General features: G+C 44.4%; 1 protein-coding gene across 5 annotated transcripts in view; it reads right to left on the bottom strand.

The window, feature by feature from the left end:
* Positions 1–16,499, bottom strand: part of RCC2 (regulator of chromosome condensation 2) — a 96,139-nt gene that overhangs the window by 70,283 nt on the left and 9,357 nt on the right. For all 5 annotated transcript variants that reach the window (XM_029578580.1, XM_029578583.1, XM_029578579.1 and 2 more), the window contains exon 5: positions 2,081–2,212. In XM_029578580.1, coding sequence (XP_029434440.1) covers positions 2,081–2,212 — 132 coding nt within the window. The remainder of the gene's footprint in view (positions 1–2,080; positions 2,213–16,499) is intronic.

Genomic DNA, 16,499 nt, shown 5'->3' on the forward strand with positions numbered 1-16,499 from the left:
CTCCAGGCCGTCCTCCTCAAGCGTTCCCGGACCGGCTTGACGCTGCAAGCCACCATGTTGACCAGATGCCTAAGGGCGTGCGGCCCGACTGATGTACCGGCATTGGCGTGAACCTCAGGGGTGTTCCCCTGAGATGATGTCATCAGCTCCAGATATTTAAGGACTCAGTTTTCGCTAACAAGACGAGTTAGCAAGGGGTTCGCTTCCTCCAGGTCGCTGCGGATGGGATTCACTCTCCACAACCCTAGCTACTCTGCCTCCTTGGCCTTCACTAGAGGTACCCGCTCCTCGGGGGGGGGGTCTCGCTCTCTCTTTTTCTTTGCAGGCTGCAGTCCGGAACCGGTACTCGCTCCTCGAGGGCCCACGTCCCGGACTTGCTCCTGAATACCACTTCTGCTAAGAAGTCATCGCTGCTTACAACATTGTGAGTTTCCATCTATTTCTCAGAGCTTTCCCTGGTTCCAGGTACTCGCTTCTCGAGGGCTTACTATATACCATCTCCTGGACTGCCTTAGAGACTATTGTGTGAGTGTTACCATCAAGGACTTGTTCCAGAACTCTGCATATACTGCCTACTCACTGTTTTAGTTTCTCTACAGCTCAGCCACCTTGGGATCGCTGTTACAGTATCTGAGGGACTACAGCCCAGCCGGGCGCTTCCAGCTCACTACTGCCACCTCTGGTGGTTTACCATATTGTCTAATAAAAGAACTAGTGTGTGTCTGTCTCCTACACTAAGCCTGACCAGTGGTCCCTCATGGGATTTCCCCCGAGGGCATGGTCACCTGCCACTGGTCCAAGGATCCACCCACAACTACTCTAAATAACTACAGATTGCTAATACCAGCTTTAAACAACAGAGCTTTCTGACAAGATGACATCACCCACTTGTGTGGCTACCATCCTGATTGTCCACGGAGAAACATTTACTAGATTTCAGAAGCTTAAGGGTTGGAAGACAGAAATATTTTCACTAAAGCAGACAATAACATCTACTGAAAATCAAGCCATAAAATAATATTTTCAAGTGGTTAAATGTACAGAAGGTACAAAGCATGTATTTCTCATATCTTGTCCATAGAAGAGCAGCAAGTTCCTGATAAGGAACCAGAGAACTGCTGCTGCCATTCCTTCTTTTCTCTGGCTTCCTCCCCAGACCCTTTTTGCCAAACAACTTGTCTGACCCCTACAGTTGGTCTTTTTGTTTTGGCCCTGAAGTTTCTTCATGCTCCTTTGAGCTTCCAGTTGAAACTGGAACAGACTTCTGTTGGGCCACACTGCCTCTCAACTACTCAAGGTTTTTCTCCTTATTTTAATATCAACCTCCCAACTCAGCCCCAGCAATATTTCTCGGCCAGGGGCCACCAACCACAGTTTCTGCTAGATCACAGTTAATGTGGCCACTAGCTGTTGCTATTAAGTGAAGTCTAGGACTCCTCACCTTCCAGGGCTGTGAATGTGGCCTCCTCAGCATTCCCAAACCTGGCTGGCCTGGGGAAAAGAGTCCAGACCCAAAACTCAAACCCAAGTTGTTTGCATACCAGTGTTCTGCAATACCACTGAGCTATGGGGCCAGCTCAAAGCTGTTCTTTCTACTTTTTATTCCACCAAATTCATTCTCGTCACTATCCATTTTTCATATGGTACAGGCCTAAAAACAAATTTCTTCCCCCATAATCCACTATCCTACCAGACATGCTCCTCTTCCCACTATGTTTTTTTTCTGTCTATCCCTCTCCTTCTTAGTCTTCCCCAACCCCCACATTTTTTCCAAGAATACACTTCCCTGCCTATCTTCATATGGTGCATGCCTAGAAGAATTATCATACCCCTTCCATTTCTTGCTATAGATACTCCTGTATGTTACAGATCCAATATAGTATTAACTCTCCCCTCCAGCATTTACTGCATAAATGCTATTCCTTCCAGATATCCCCTAAGCTTCAAATGTTATATTTTCTTCTTCTCCAGTATCCTGCCAGAAATGCTGCTTCATCCAATTTGCTATAAGCCTGATACCAAAGGGCAGTTAGATATGCAATCAAAGTTCTTGTTGTAGAGCACACCCTCTGTCCTGTACCTGTCAGTACCAGCGTATGGTTCCTTCCACAAGCTGCCGAAACAAACACCTCACTGCTCAGAGATTCTATCGGTTTGGGGGCATCCACTCGCTTTGCATCTCCATGTCCCAGCTGACCTTTCTCATTGCGACCTACAAAATACCCCACATTTATTATTTTATTTATTTAACATTTTTATAACATGAACATTTGTTTATCACTTCATGTTGGTTCACAGTGTAATGGTGCCAGGTCTTAATCCTAGTCCAAATACAACAAATAAAACTTAACTATATACAATTAAAAATTAAAACTAGCAGTAAATAAATCTTTTAAGATATAAAAGAACTTAAAAACAAAATAAACATAAGACAGAAAAGAAAGCCCAGTAAAAAATTCTATATTAACTAAAATAGCCTAATTAAACGAGATTACAAAATAATAAAATACAGTTTTTTTATAAAACCTGTATTGGCCCAGTAACTAAAATACTAACCTTCTAATCAAACTAAAACCAATTAAATAATGGGAGAGTCAGCAAATCAAAGGATTAACCAGTTGAAGAATAGGACTGCTCAAATAACCATGTTTTTAACATTTTTTGAAAGAATATATATTTGTTTCTTGACATATCTAGTGGCAATGAGTTCCAAAGTTTTGGGCCAGCTAGTGACTGAGCTCTTTCCCTAACTGAATTCAGATGAACAGATTTTGGAGAGGATATGGAAAGAAGTGCCTTGCCCAAAGATCTTAGATTACGAGCAGGTGTATGTATTCGTAAAGATGCATTTAACCAATCAGTATTTTCTCCCTGAACATTTTTTTAAATTAATGGTAAACACTTATAGTGGATTCAGGCATGGATTGGTAACCAGTGTAACTCCGCCAAAACAGGGGTAATGTGATCGAATTTCCTTGAGTTGGTAAGAAGGCGAGCCGCTGCATTTTGCAGGAGTTGCAATGGGCAGATGGCTATTGCTGGCAATCCTAAAAGGAGAGCATTACAGTAGTCAAGTTTTGACAATATTAAAACCTGCAGTACGTCCTAAAATCGGTCATGTGAAGAAGGGATTTCAATTTCTTCAATATTTGAAGTTTATAGAAGCCATCTTTGACTGTGGCTCTTATAAAGGCTCCAAGATTAAGCTCGCTGTCTAGAATACAGCCTAAATCTTTGGCTTCATAATTGATTCGATGGGAAGGAAGGCATGAAGAAATAGTGAAAGTCATTTTTTCTGTGATTTTATTACTTATGATCAAAATTTCTGTTTTAGAATTATTAAGGACCAAAGACATTTGAGTCAGAAGTTGTTTAATAGAGTTGAGATAGATTTCCCACAGTTTCAATGTGTTCTGAGGGACCCCAGAATTTTGGCTGATTCTGCAGAGCCTAGTTTAACTTTGAAAAATCTTTTTGCGAAACAAGTTTTGAATCAGGCTAAAGTAATATCCTTAAGGTCAATTTCTTGAAGTCTGTCTGTCATTGACTCATAATTGATAGTATCAAATGCAGAGGTAATATCAAGCAGAATCAAAAGATCGGAATTTCCGTGATCCAGCCCTCTTTAACCTAGTGTCTTGCAAACACATGAGGAGAGTTTCTGTGTTGATGTTTCCGAAACCTGAATTCGGACGGAAAGAGTAACTGATTGGATTCTAAATACTCATTAATTGTATATTTACAACTTTCTCTATCAATATCGCTAAAAAAAGGAAGAGTTGATATGGGCCGAAAATCTGCACTATCCTCTGGATTTAACTGTTGTTTTTTTAATAATGATTTAATAACCGCACGTAACATAATTTTAAAAAGGAACACCTAAACGAAACTCATGACACGGTGGATAGGGAGAGACTTCAAAAAATGAGGAAAGATTGAATAGAGAAAACAAAACAAAAACTACCAGTTTACAACACTTTCCTTTGATATATAAAAGTAAGCAATAAGCCTAACTAAAATTCACTCATTACTTATAAACCCTTTACATTCAAAAGCACTTTTCATTCTTGCTTAGCTGTACTTACCGGTATATAGCGTTATGAATATTTCATTTTACCAAAAGAACACATTGTGTCAAGAACAATGGGCTCTGTGCTTCAACTCAAAAGCAAAAGGTCACGGAAACAAGGACAACATACTCTTCGCATGGTGATCATTGCCATACAAGAATAATTGTGTGTAGCAAATTTAGAGTATCATTAAATGATTATGGAGAAATGTAGTCTTATCTGTTAATTTCCTTTCCTTGAATCCTGCTAGACCAGTCCAGATATGGGGGTTTATACCACCCTACCAGCAGATGGAGAGAACACAACTTTTCCAGTGACATCACTAGTAGTGGTACATCATATTCAGATGCAGTATTGTTTTGACAAAGCTTTGTAAGCATCCAATTCTTAATCAAATAACAAACAAGAAAATACTCCAAGAAACCCCCTTTTCCACTTATCAACCGGACAGAAGAAAACTAAAAAAAAAAACAGCAAACAGATTCAGATATACCTTGAATTCTCTTTAATAAGGAGATAGTAAAATATGATTTCTATGAAACCCGAGAGTTCTCAAGCCAGTGCAAGTGCCACCTGCAAACCCTTACTTCCCAGGCAGGTCTAGTCTATCAGAATTCAAGAAAAGGAAATTATAAGACAGACTAAATTTCTCCTTCCTTATCACTGTGCTTGACCAGTTCATATGTATGGGAAGTACTAAAGCCCAAATTAATATAGGCAGGACGAAGTCAAAAGTTACCTTGAGAATTCATGCCCTAAAAGCTACATCTGCTTTAGCATATGCACCCATTCTGTAATACATGGTAAAGGAAGGCAAAGATGACCAAGTAGTCACCTTACAAATATTTTCAGGAGTAACCACAGTTGCCTCTGTCCAAGAGGAAGCCTGAGACCTCAAACAGGTCCTAAGCAACTCCTGAGCCTGCAGCCCCTTCATCAAGTAAGCTGAAGAAATTATCTTTTTGGTCCAGCGGGCCAGAGAAGATTTGAATGCTGTTTCCCCTTAATGCAGATCGCTGAACAGCACAAAAGATCTGACTCCCTAAAGGAGTTTGTCACCTTCAGATAACTGAGGAGAATCAGACAAACATCCAAAAAGCACAGAGACCTATCCTTGGCCAAGACATTCCTCCTTCATAAACGCCGGAAGAGAAATTGCCTGATTCAGATGAAACTATGAAACCATTTTGGACAAGAAGAATGGCACTGAGCAGAGAGAAACCACCTCTTCCAAAAAAAAAAAAAAAAACTAGATAAGCATCTCTGCACGATAAATCTTGTAATTCTAAAATGCAGTGAGCCGAACACATGGTCACAAAATTAGTATCTTAAAGAAGAGATCTTTAAAGAAGTCTACCTCAGAGATTCAAAAGGAGTGCCTACAAGTACACTAAGGACCAAATTAAGATCCCATTGGGGGACCAAGGCCCTGAAGAGAGAAAAAATTTGCTTGACCCCACCTAAGAAACAAATCACATTTGGATGTGAAGTCACCAAGGCCATTTGAATCTACCCCCATAACAGGAAATAGCTATTACTTGAACCTTTAGGGAATTGAGAGCTAAAACCTTATCCAACTCCTGGATGCCAAGGCAATACCACAAAACTCTTAAACATCTCTCATTTTTACTGGTGTGATGTACAGGCTACCTACTCAAACAGAATAACTGGAAAGAGATCTGATCAAAGACATTGAAAAGATGGGAAAGAAGAGAGAAGTGTTGCTTGTTGGAATTTTAATCTGCCGGATGTGGATTGGAATATCCCATCTGTGGAATCTACAAAAAGTAAAGAGATAATGGATACCCTTGTAGTAATAGAAGCCCTGAGGGAGGGTGTGATACTCAATCTAATGCTCACTAATGGTAATGTCTAATGTTCAGGTAGGGGCTCACCTGAGCACCAGTGATCATCAGACGGTATAGGTTTGATATTGCAAATACAGAGAAGTCACACGAAGACCCGGAGTTTTGAATTTCATAAATACAGACTGTCAAAATGGGGATGTACATGGAGGAAGAACTGAAGACTAAGAGAAAAATGGGTGAGGTGGAAAAACAATGGGCCAAATTAGAAGGTGGGTACTTGCCAGGTTTGACCTTTGTTGGAAACAGGATGCTGGACTTGTTGGACCCTTGGTCTGACCCAGCATGGCAATTTCTTATATTCTTAAAGGCAACAAATCTATATGTTAGAAGAGTAAACAAGAGTAAAAGGAAAAATAAATCAATCTAGTTCTCAAAGGAGGTGGCTGAAAAAATAAAAGCGTTCACGAAGATTAAAAGATCCCAAAAAGAGAAAGATAGAGAAGAATACCTAGCAAAAATGAGGGAGATGAAGAAAAAAAATCAGGAAAGCTAAGGTCTAGCAGAAAAAAGGATTGCCAAAAGGGAAAGCGAGGTGACAGGAAAATTGGTTCTTACCTGTTAATTTTCATTCCTATAATACCACAGATCAGTCCAGACAAGTGGTTTACGCAACCCTACCAGCAGATGGAGGCAGCGAACAAAACCTTGAGGCACTGCTACATAACCAAGTGCGCCACTTAGGTCCCTCAATATTGAACTGTACCTAAGCCAAAGAATTAGAAGCTACAAAACCCCATCTAGGGTGAACAGGTAAAGCAGGGCTGGAACGCCCTGCCCTGGAGCCTCTGGCATCTCCAGAAACACAAAACTCAAGTACAAAAACTCTTCAGGCTATATTACATCAACTATTAAGAAAGTCTTTTGGCAGCAACGGGGAGAGTCTCTGGACTGATCTGTGGTATTACAGGAATGAAAATTAGCAGGTAAGAACCAATTTTCCTTTCATGAACATACTTAGATCAGTCCAGTCAAGTGGGATGTACCCAAGCACTTCTAAACTAGGTAGGAACCCAAAAGACCCGCGCGCAACACACTCACCAAAAGACGCATCCTGCTGTGTGCCCACATCCAAATGGTAATGTCTGATGAAAGAGTGAAGCGAAGACTAAACCGCCGCTCTACAAATTTCCTGGGGAGAAAGCAATTTGCATTCTGCCCAAGAAGCTGCTTGCGCCCCTGTGGAACCTTACGACCCTACAAATATGAGCAGAGCAAATGGCCTCCCTAAACTACTGCCTAATTGTGGCCTTATCACCTTTCTTTGCGCCTCTGAACCCCACAAAAAGATGATCTGAGCACCAAAATGAATTAGTGACCTCCAGATAATGCAAGATAATCTGGTGCACATCTAAAAGATGCAGTTCCCACACCTGAGGGAAATCCCTGGACCACTCTGGGAAGGCCAGGAAATCTACCGTCAAATTAACATGGAAAGAGGGGACTGTTCGCAATGTAACTCCATCATCAGAAATATGCAGAAAGGGGTCTCTGCATGACAGAGCCTGCAACTCCGAAATCCGCCTGGCTGAACAAATTGCCACCAGAAACACTATCTTCAATGTCAGGTCCTTCAAATTCGCCCTTCTCAAAGGGCCCCCACAGAGAACCCGAAGAACCAAATTGAGGCTCCAATCCAGACACAGTTTCCGAACCAGCAGTCGCAAATGCTTCACTCCTTTCAGAAATCGAACCACATCAGGATGGGTGGCCAACCACTTCCTTCACACCTTGCCCCTAAGGGAACCCAAAGCGAATAACTGTACGCGGAGCAAGTTATAGGCCAAGCCCTTAGACAACCCCTCCTGCAAAAAGGATAAAATCTGGGGCACATCCATAGATAGAGGATCTAGCCGGCGCTGCAGACACCAGGACTCAAAGACCTTCCAGAATCTGGTATACGCTACAGAGATCTAGGCGTCTCTGTGCCTGGAGAAAGGTAGAAATCACCTGTTCCTAATAGCCCATACGCAAGTGCCACCTCTCAGACAAAAGTGATCCTCCTGATCCAAAAATATGGGTCCCTGTTGCAGTCAGATGGGCCAATCTGAGTGGTCCCACGATCGCAAGATACACAGATCTGTGACCCATGGGCGATGCAGCCACTCTGGCGCCACCAGCACCACCAATCCCTGATGCGACTCTATGCACTGTAGAACACGTCCGATGAGAGACCACAGAGAAAACACGTACAACAGGATCCCCGTCGGCCAAAAACACACCAGGGCATCCAGACCTACTACACTGACCTCTCTTCTGCGACTGAAAAACCTTGTCATCTTTGCGTTGGCCCATGTCGCCATAAGATCCAACTGGGGAACGCCCCATCTAGCACAGATGCGATCCCAAGCTTCCGGGGACAACTCCCATTCCCCCGAATCCAACTGCAGCCTGCTGAGGAAATCCACCTGGAGAACTTACATAGAAACATAGAAACATAGAAATGACGGCAGAAGAAGACCAACCGGTCCATCCAGTCTGCCCAGCAAGCTTCACACATTTGTTCTCATACTTAACTGTTTCTCTTGGCTCTTAGTAACCTTATGTTCTAATTCCCTTTTCACCCCCACCATTAATGTAGAGAGCAGTGCTGGAGCTGCTTCCAAGTGAAATATTAAGTTTGATTAGTTGGGTAAGCGGCAGCATAGCTCTCTGCCATGAAGCAGAGGGCAATGCTGGAAATGTGTGAAGTATCAGTTTTTCTTTTCCCCTGTCATTGAAGCAAGGAGTCATGCCGGACATGCACCGAAAGTGAAGAATGCCTTGAAAGTCACATTAACTATCATCAAATATTGAAAAGCCTAATAATTGGTAATACCTATAAGCCCATGAACCCATCCCTGTTTTTTTTTCTTTTTTTCTTTTCTTTTTTTAATTGGGAGATGGATGCCCTTCATCCTTCTACTCTGTGAAGGTGGACACCTACCACCGGCCACTGGCATCCCGCTCCGTTAATGCCTCTGTGGCTACTGCCGCTCCATGCAGTGTTTTACTACCTGCTCTTTATATGCGTCCTCTAGAACTGATGGATCCCATCCCTGGGTTTTTTTATTATTTATTTAATTGGGAGATGACAGCCCTCCATCCTTCCGCTCCGTGAAGGTGGACACCTACCACTGGCCACTGGCATCCCGCTCCGTGAATGCCTCTGTGGCTACTGCCGCTCTGTGCAGTATTTTACTACCTGCTCTTTATATGGACACCTACCACTGGCCACTGGCATCCCGCTCCGTGAATGCCTCTGTGGCTACTGCCGCTCCGTGCAGTATTTTACTACCTGCTCTTTATATGTGTCCTCTAGACCTGATGGATCCCATCCCTGTTTTGTTTTTTTTTTTTATTTAATTGGGAGATGACAGCCCTACATCCTTCCGCTCCATGAAGGTGGACACCTACCACTGGCCACTGGCATCCCGCTCCGTGAATGCCTCTGTGGCTACTGCCGCTCCGTGCAGTATTTTACTACCTGCTCTTTATATGCGTCCTCTGGACCTGATGGATCCACAATATTTATCCCATGCCCCTTTGAAGTGCTTCACAGTTTTGGACTTCACCACTTCCTCCGGAAGGGCATTCCAGGCATCCACCACTCTCTCCGTGAAGAAATTCTTCCTGACATTGGTTCTTAGTCTTCCTCCTTGGAGCCTCAGCTCGTGACCTCTGGTTCTGCTGATTTTTTTCTGTTGGAAAAGGTTTGTCATTGTCTTTGGATCGTTAAAGTTTTTCAAGTATCTGAAAGTTTGAATCATATCACCCCTGCTCCTCCTTTCCTCCAGGGTGTACATATTTAGATTCTTCAATCTCTCCTCGTATGTCAACCGATGAAGACCCTCCACCTTCCTGGTCGCCCTTCTCTGTACCGCCTCCAACTTGTCCTTGTCTCTTTGTAGATACGGTCTCCAGAACTGAACACAGTACTCCAGGTGAGGCCTCACCAAGGACCTGTACAAGGGGATTATCACTTCCCTTTTCTTACTCGATATTCCTCTCTCTATGCATCCCAGCATAGTAAAAATTTGTAACCTATCATTAAAGATGGCCAATGTAACCCCTGTATTTAAAAAGGGATCCAGGGGTGATCCAAGAAACTATAGACCAGTGAGCCTGACTTCAGTGCCGGGAAAAATAATGGAAGATATTATAAAGAATAAAATCACAAAAAATTTAGATAGACATGCTTTGATGGGACACAGCTAACATGGATTTACCCACAGGAAGTCTTGCCTCACAAATCTCCTATATATTTTTGAAGGAGTGAATAAACACATGGACAAAGGTGAACTGGTAGATGTGGTGTATTTGGATTTTCAGAAGGCGTTCAACAAAGTCCCGCATTAGAGGCTTCTAAGAAAACTAAAAAGTCAAGGGATAGGAGGCGATGTCCTCTTGTGGATTGCAAGTTGGTTAAAAAACAGAAAACAGAGAATAGGATTAAATGGTCAGTTTTCACAGTGGAAAAAGGTAAACAGTGGAGTGCCTCAGGGATCTGAACTTGGACCAGTGCCTTTTAATATATTTTTAAATGATCTGGAAAGAGGTATGATGAGTGAGGTGATAAAATTTGCAGATGACACAAAATTATGCAGATTAGTTAAATCTCAAGCAGATTGTGACGAATTGCAGGAGGACCTTGCAAGACTGGCAGATGAAATTTAACATGGACAAGTGCAAAGTGATGCATATAGGGAAAAATAACCCTTGCTGTAGTTACAAAATGTTAGGTTCTGTCTTAGGAGTTACCAACCTGGAAAGAAATCTAGGCGTCATAGTGGATAACACATTGAAATCGTTGGCCCAGTGTGCTGTGGTGATCAAAAAAGCAAACAGAATGTTAGAAATTATTAGGAAGGGAATGAAAAATAAAATGGAGGATGCCATAATGCCTCTTTAATCGCTCCATGGTGAGACTGCACCTTGATTGCTGTGTGCAATTCTGGTGACCGCATCTCAAAAAGGATATAGCTGCACTGGAGAAAGTGCAGAGAAGGGCGACCAAAATGATAAGGGGCATGGAATGGCTGCTTGGTGAGGAAAAGCTAAAGAAGTTAGGACTGTTCAGTTTGGAGAAGAGACGACTGAAGGGGGATATGACATAAGTCTACAAAATCATGAAGGACTTGAACAAGTTACTGTAAATTGGTTATTTACTCTCAGATAATAGAAGGACCAGGGGGCACTCCATGAAGTTAGCAAGTGGCTCATTTAAAACAAATCAAAGAAAATTATTTTTCACCGAGCACATAGTTAAGCTCTGGAATTCATTTCCAGAGGAGTTACAGCAGTTAGTGTAACTGGGTTTAAAAAAGGTTTGGATAAGTTCCTAGAGTATAAATCCAGAAACGGCTATGACAGTAATTAATAAGCAATAGTAGCTTGTGATCTAATGTTTGGGTCCTTGCCAGGTACTTCTGACTTGGATTGGCCCAGATAATCAACTGTCAACCTTCCAGTGCCACCGCATGACTCTTCATCACTCCTTGGTGGTTGATATAAGCCACTGTTGTCGCATTGTCCAAAAATACCCAGACCATCCTACCTCTGATCCAGGGGAGAAATTCCTCTAAAGGAAAATTAGTTTCTTACCTGATAATTTTTGTTCTTGTAGTACCACGGATCAGTCCAGACTCCTGGGTTTTGCCCCCCCCCCCCCCCCAGCAGATGGAGACAGAGAAGTTTTCAAAACAAAACTCCGAATTATATAGGATGGTGCCACCTACAGTCTGGCAGTATTACTCAATGTCAAAGCATAATGGCTCTCAAAAAACCACCATAACTATGTACAATAACCCTTCAACAAGAAAAAGAAATAGCCGGTTCACTTAACCCTCCTAGGAACTGAACCTGTAGAACCACTTGAGGACGGTCAATCCAATTTCTGCAGATCTAAAAACAAATCAATCAATAACTGAGCGGACTCTCCCTTACTTCCATGCGTTCCCCAGGCGGGACTCTGGACTGATCCGTGGTACTACAGGAACAAAAATTATCAGGTAAGAAACTAATTTTCCTTTCCCTGTACGTACCCGGATCAGTCCTGGGATGTACCAGAGCTTTCCTACCTGGGATGGGATCTGGAGAGGCCCGCTCTAAGCACTGCTTCTTCAAAGCCTCCTTCACCCGGTGACTGAACATCCAGTCTGTAGTGTCTGGCAAAGGTGTGCAAAGACTTCCAAAGTCGCCGCCCTGCAGATCTCCTGCGGTGAGACCATTTGACACTCCGCCCAAGAAGCCACCTGTGAACAGGTAGAATGAGCCCGAAGACCAAACGGGACAGGCTTACCACGCAGCAAATATGCCGAGCCTATAGCCTCTTTCAACCAGCGCGAAATCGTAGCTTTAGATGCCATATTTCCTCGTTTCGGACCAACCCACAGCAGAAAAAGATGGTCAGTCACATGAAATGTGTTAGTAACTTCCAGATAATGCAACAACGCCCGAACATCCAGCTTCCGTAAATCTTTAGACATAGGGTCTGACCGGTTCAAAACGGTAATGACGGAAGCTCCACTGACTGGTTCCCATGAAAAACAGATACCACCTTCGGAAGAAAGGAAGGAACCATCCGCAATGACACACCAGAATCCGAAATTCTCAGAAACGGCTCCCTACAGGATAGAGCCTGGAGCTCCGATACCCTGCGAGCAGATGTGATAACAATAAGGAAAGTCACCTTTAATGTGAGATCCTTTATTGTAACCGTTTTCAGAGGCTCAAAGGGCGCCGTAAACAGAAGTGAGAGAACCAAGTTCAGATTCCAAGAAGGACAAGGGTGCTTGATCGGGGGACTTAAATGCTTTGCCCCCCTTTAGGAAACGAGCCACATCGGGGTGAGCAGCCAACACCACTCCTTGAACGGAACAGCGCAAACAACCAAGAGCTGCCACCTGAACCCTCAGGGAACTACACGATAAGCCCTTGGCGAGTCCGGATTGTAAGAAACCTAAAATATCCGACACCGAAGACAGAGTAGGAACAATCACCCGGTCCATGCACCAAGAATCAAAGATTCTCCTCACGTGCACATATGCGAGGTCGGTGGATGACTTGCGCGACCAGAGAAGTGTTGCCACCCCAGCTTTCGAATACCCTTTTCTCCTCAGGCGGCACCTCTCAAAAGCCATGCCGTTAGACAAAAGCGATCGACCTCTTCCAAACACACGTGCCCTTGATGTAGAAGGTCCGGGAGCAGTGGCAATCGCAGGGGACCCGCCACTGCCAGATTGACCAGGTCCGCAAAGCAAGGCCATCTCGGTCACTCTGGAGCTACGAGGATGACTTCTGCTGGGTGTATCTCCACTCTCCTGAGCATTTTGCCTATCAGCAGCCAAGGAGGGATGACATACAGCAGCACGTCGGTCGGCCAGGGCATCTACCCCTTCTGCTTCTGTTTCTCTGCGGAGACTGAAGAAGCGCAGAGCCTTGGCGTTCTGAAACATTGCCATGAGATCCATGCAGGGTTCGCCCCATGTGTCGCATATGAGCTGGAAAGCTTCGTCTGCGAGCTCCCATTCCCTGGGATCAAGGCGGTGCCGACTGAGAAAGTCCGCCTGAACATTATTGATTCCTGCTATGTGAGACGCTGCAATACTTACTAAATGCTTCTCCTCCCAGCTGATCAGCTGCCGGGCTTTCGTGGACACTGGCTGGCTCTTGGTTTCCCCTTGGTGATTGATATAAGCCACATTGGTCGCACTGTCGGAAATAATTCTGACTGACTTCCCCTGGAGGAGAGGGTGGAACACTTGCAACGCTAACCACACTGCCCTGGTTTCCAGACAATTGATTGATTGACCACTGAGATTCTTCCTGGGACCATTGTCCCTGCACCGACTTCCTTAGGCAAACCGCTCCCCAACCGGAGAGGCTGGCATCCATGGTCCATTCAGGCACCTCCAGGGGAACTCCTCAGGATAAGTTGTCCAAGGTAAGCCACCAATCGAGACTGGAGCGTGCCGTATCTGTAAGAGGGAGAGGTAAATGAAACTGTTCGGAGACTGGATTCCAACATGAAAGCAACGCTGACTGTAAAGGATGCATATGAGCAAAGGCCCAGGGCACCAGCTCCAGGGTGGAAGTCATGGAGCCAAGAACCCGCAAATAATCCCGCACTCTGGAGAGACGGTTGGCCAAATTACCGCCCTATTTCTATACTTCCCTTTTTGGCAAAACTACTTTAGAAAGTGGTGAATATACAACTCATGGAGTATTTGGAAGATAATCATTTGCTATTTCCCCCTCAATATGGTTTTCGGAAGAATCATAATACTGAGACTCTTCTAATATCATTAACCGATACCATTCACAGAGGGTTTGATCAGAATGTATCCTATTTATTGATACTCCTAGATATTTCAGCGGCATTCGATACCGTTAATCATGAAGCCCTGTTAGCAAGACTTCAAGAAATGGGCCTGGTAGATACGACTTTAGCCTGGTTCAGATCCTCTCTTACAAACCGATCTTTCGTGGTTAAATTGGGAACAGCAGAATCAGACAGAATAGATCTAAATACGGGGGTTCCTCAACTGTCCCCAACTGTCCCCAACCCTGTTTAACATCTACATAGTCCCTTCTTTGTAGATTTCTTGCAGGGTTGGGTCTAGTACATTTTTTGTTTGCTGATGATGTTCAAATTCTTCTTCCCATTAAGGGGTCTCTCCACGATTCGATCAAACAGCTTTTGACCCATATGTCTTTATCATTAAACAATACTAAAACTGAGATGATGCTTCTTACAAACAAAGTCACAGAAAAAATAGAGTCAGACATGTTAGTTTGTGCCTCCTCTTATAATTATATGCCATGAAGCAAGGGATTTGGGCTGTGTGCTTGATACTGATCTAAGCATGAAAGCTTCAGTTAAATCTATTACAAGGGACAGCTTTTACAAATTGCATATATTAAAAAAAATGAAACCGCTTCTCCACAAAAATGATTTTCGGACGGTACTGCAGGCTCTGATTTTGCCAAAGTTGGATTTTTGCAACACCCTGTTACTGGGCATACCAATATCCATGATTATACCTTTGCAACTGGTGCAAAATGCTGTGGCACGGCTTTTATCTGGGACCAAGAAATTTGACCATGTTTCTCCAATGTTGATGAAACTACATTGGTTGCCTGTTCAGTTTAGAATTAAGTATAAATGCCTCACTTTAATTCACAAAGCCGTCTATGGTCACAACACTGAATGGCTGAATGCTTCGCTTCACATTCATGTTCCAACGTGTAATCTTAGATCTTTAGGACAGGTTGAGGTTCCAAAGAGGTACCGGCCACTTTAGGGGTGGGCGGATGTGTTTGACTCCTTTCAGGAAGCCTGAAACGTCCGGGTGAGAGGCTATGCTGTCACTCTTGGTGCCATAGCATGACAATGCGAACACCTATACCTTGATGGAGTGGAGGGACAATCCCTTTTGTAGCCCGTTCTGTAGGAATGCCAAGATCGCAGGAACTTTAACTGAGCGTGGTATGATGTCGTGGTCTTCGCACACTCTCCAAATCCTTATGTACGTTAAAGATGTGGAGAACTTGCGTGCTCAGAGTAGGGTGTCGATTACAGCCCCCGAGTATCCACTCTTTCACAGGCGAGCCCTCTCAATGGCCAGGCCGTAAGAGAGAATCGAGCTGGATCCTCGTGGAGGATCGGCCCTTGTTGGAGCATGTCTCTGTGTGGAGGCAGTGGTAGGGAGTCCCTGCCAGTAGTCTTCTCATGTCTGTGTACCACGGTCTTCTTGGCCAGTCCGGGGCCACCATAAATACTAGTCCCCTGTGTAGCTGTATCTTGTGAATGATTGCGCCCAATAGGGGCCACGGCGGGAAGGCGTATAATAGAATCCCCTGTGGCCAGGTCTGTACCAGGGCATCAATCCCCTGGGACTGAGGTTCCTGCCTGCGGATGAAGTACCTGGGTACTTGGGCGTTGGACCGGTTTGCCAGAAGGTCCATGTCTGGTGTTCCCCACCAGTTCACTATCATTTGGAACGCTGTGGTCGACAGCTTCCATTCTCCTGGGTCTAGACTTTCTCTGCTGAGGTAGTCCGCCGTGATGTTGTCTTTTCCGGTGATGTGGACGGCCGAGATCTCCTGGAGATTTACTTCCGCCCATGACATTAGGGGGTCTATTTCCAGAGACACCTGTTGGCTTCTGGTTCCCCCCCTGACTGTTGATGTAGGCCACTGTTGTGGCGTTGTCCGACATTACTCTGACTGCTTTATCTCGGAGACTGTGAATGAACCGTAGGCAGGCTAGTCTGACTGCCCGCGCCTCTAGGCGGTTGATGTTCCATCCCAACTCTTCTGCGTTCCACTGCCCTTGGGCAGTTAGCTCCTCGCAGTGTGCTCCCCATCCTCGTAGGCTGGTGTCTGTGGTGAGCAGGGTCCAGGTTGGTGAAGATAGTCTTGTTCCCTGGCTCAGGTGGCTGGCCTGCAGCCACCATCGTAGCTGGGTCCAAACTCTGCCCGGGAGTGGTACACGTACAGCATAGTTCTGAGACAGTGGGTTCCATCGCGATAGGAGTGAGCGCTGTAGGGGTCTCATGTGAGCTCGCAACCATGGCACTAC

This window comes from Rhinatrema bivittatum, chromosome 15 (genome assembly GCF_901001135.1).
Source record: "Rhinatrema bivittatum chromosome 15, aRhiBiv1.1, whole genome shotgun sequence".
Classification (NCBI taxonomy): domain Eukaryota; kingdom Metazoa; phylum Chordata; class Amphibia; order Gymnophiona; family Rhinatrematidae; genus Rhinatrema; species Rhinatrema bivittatum.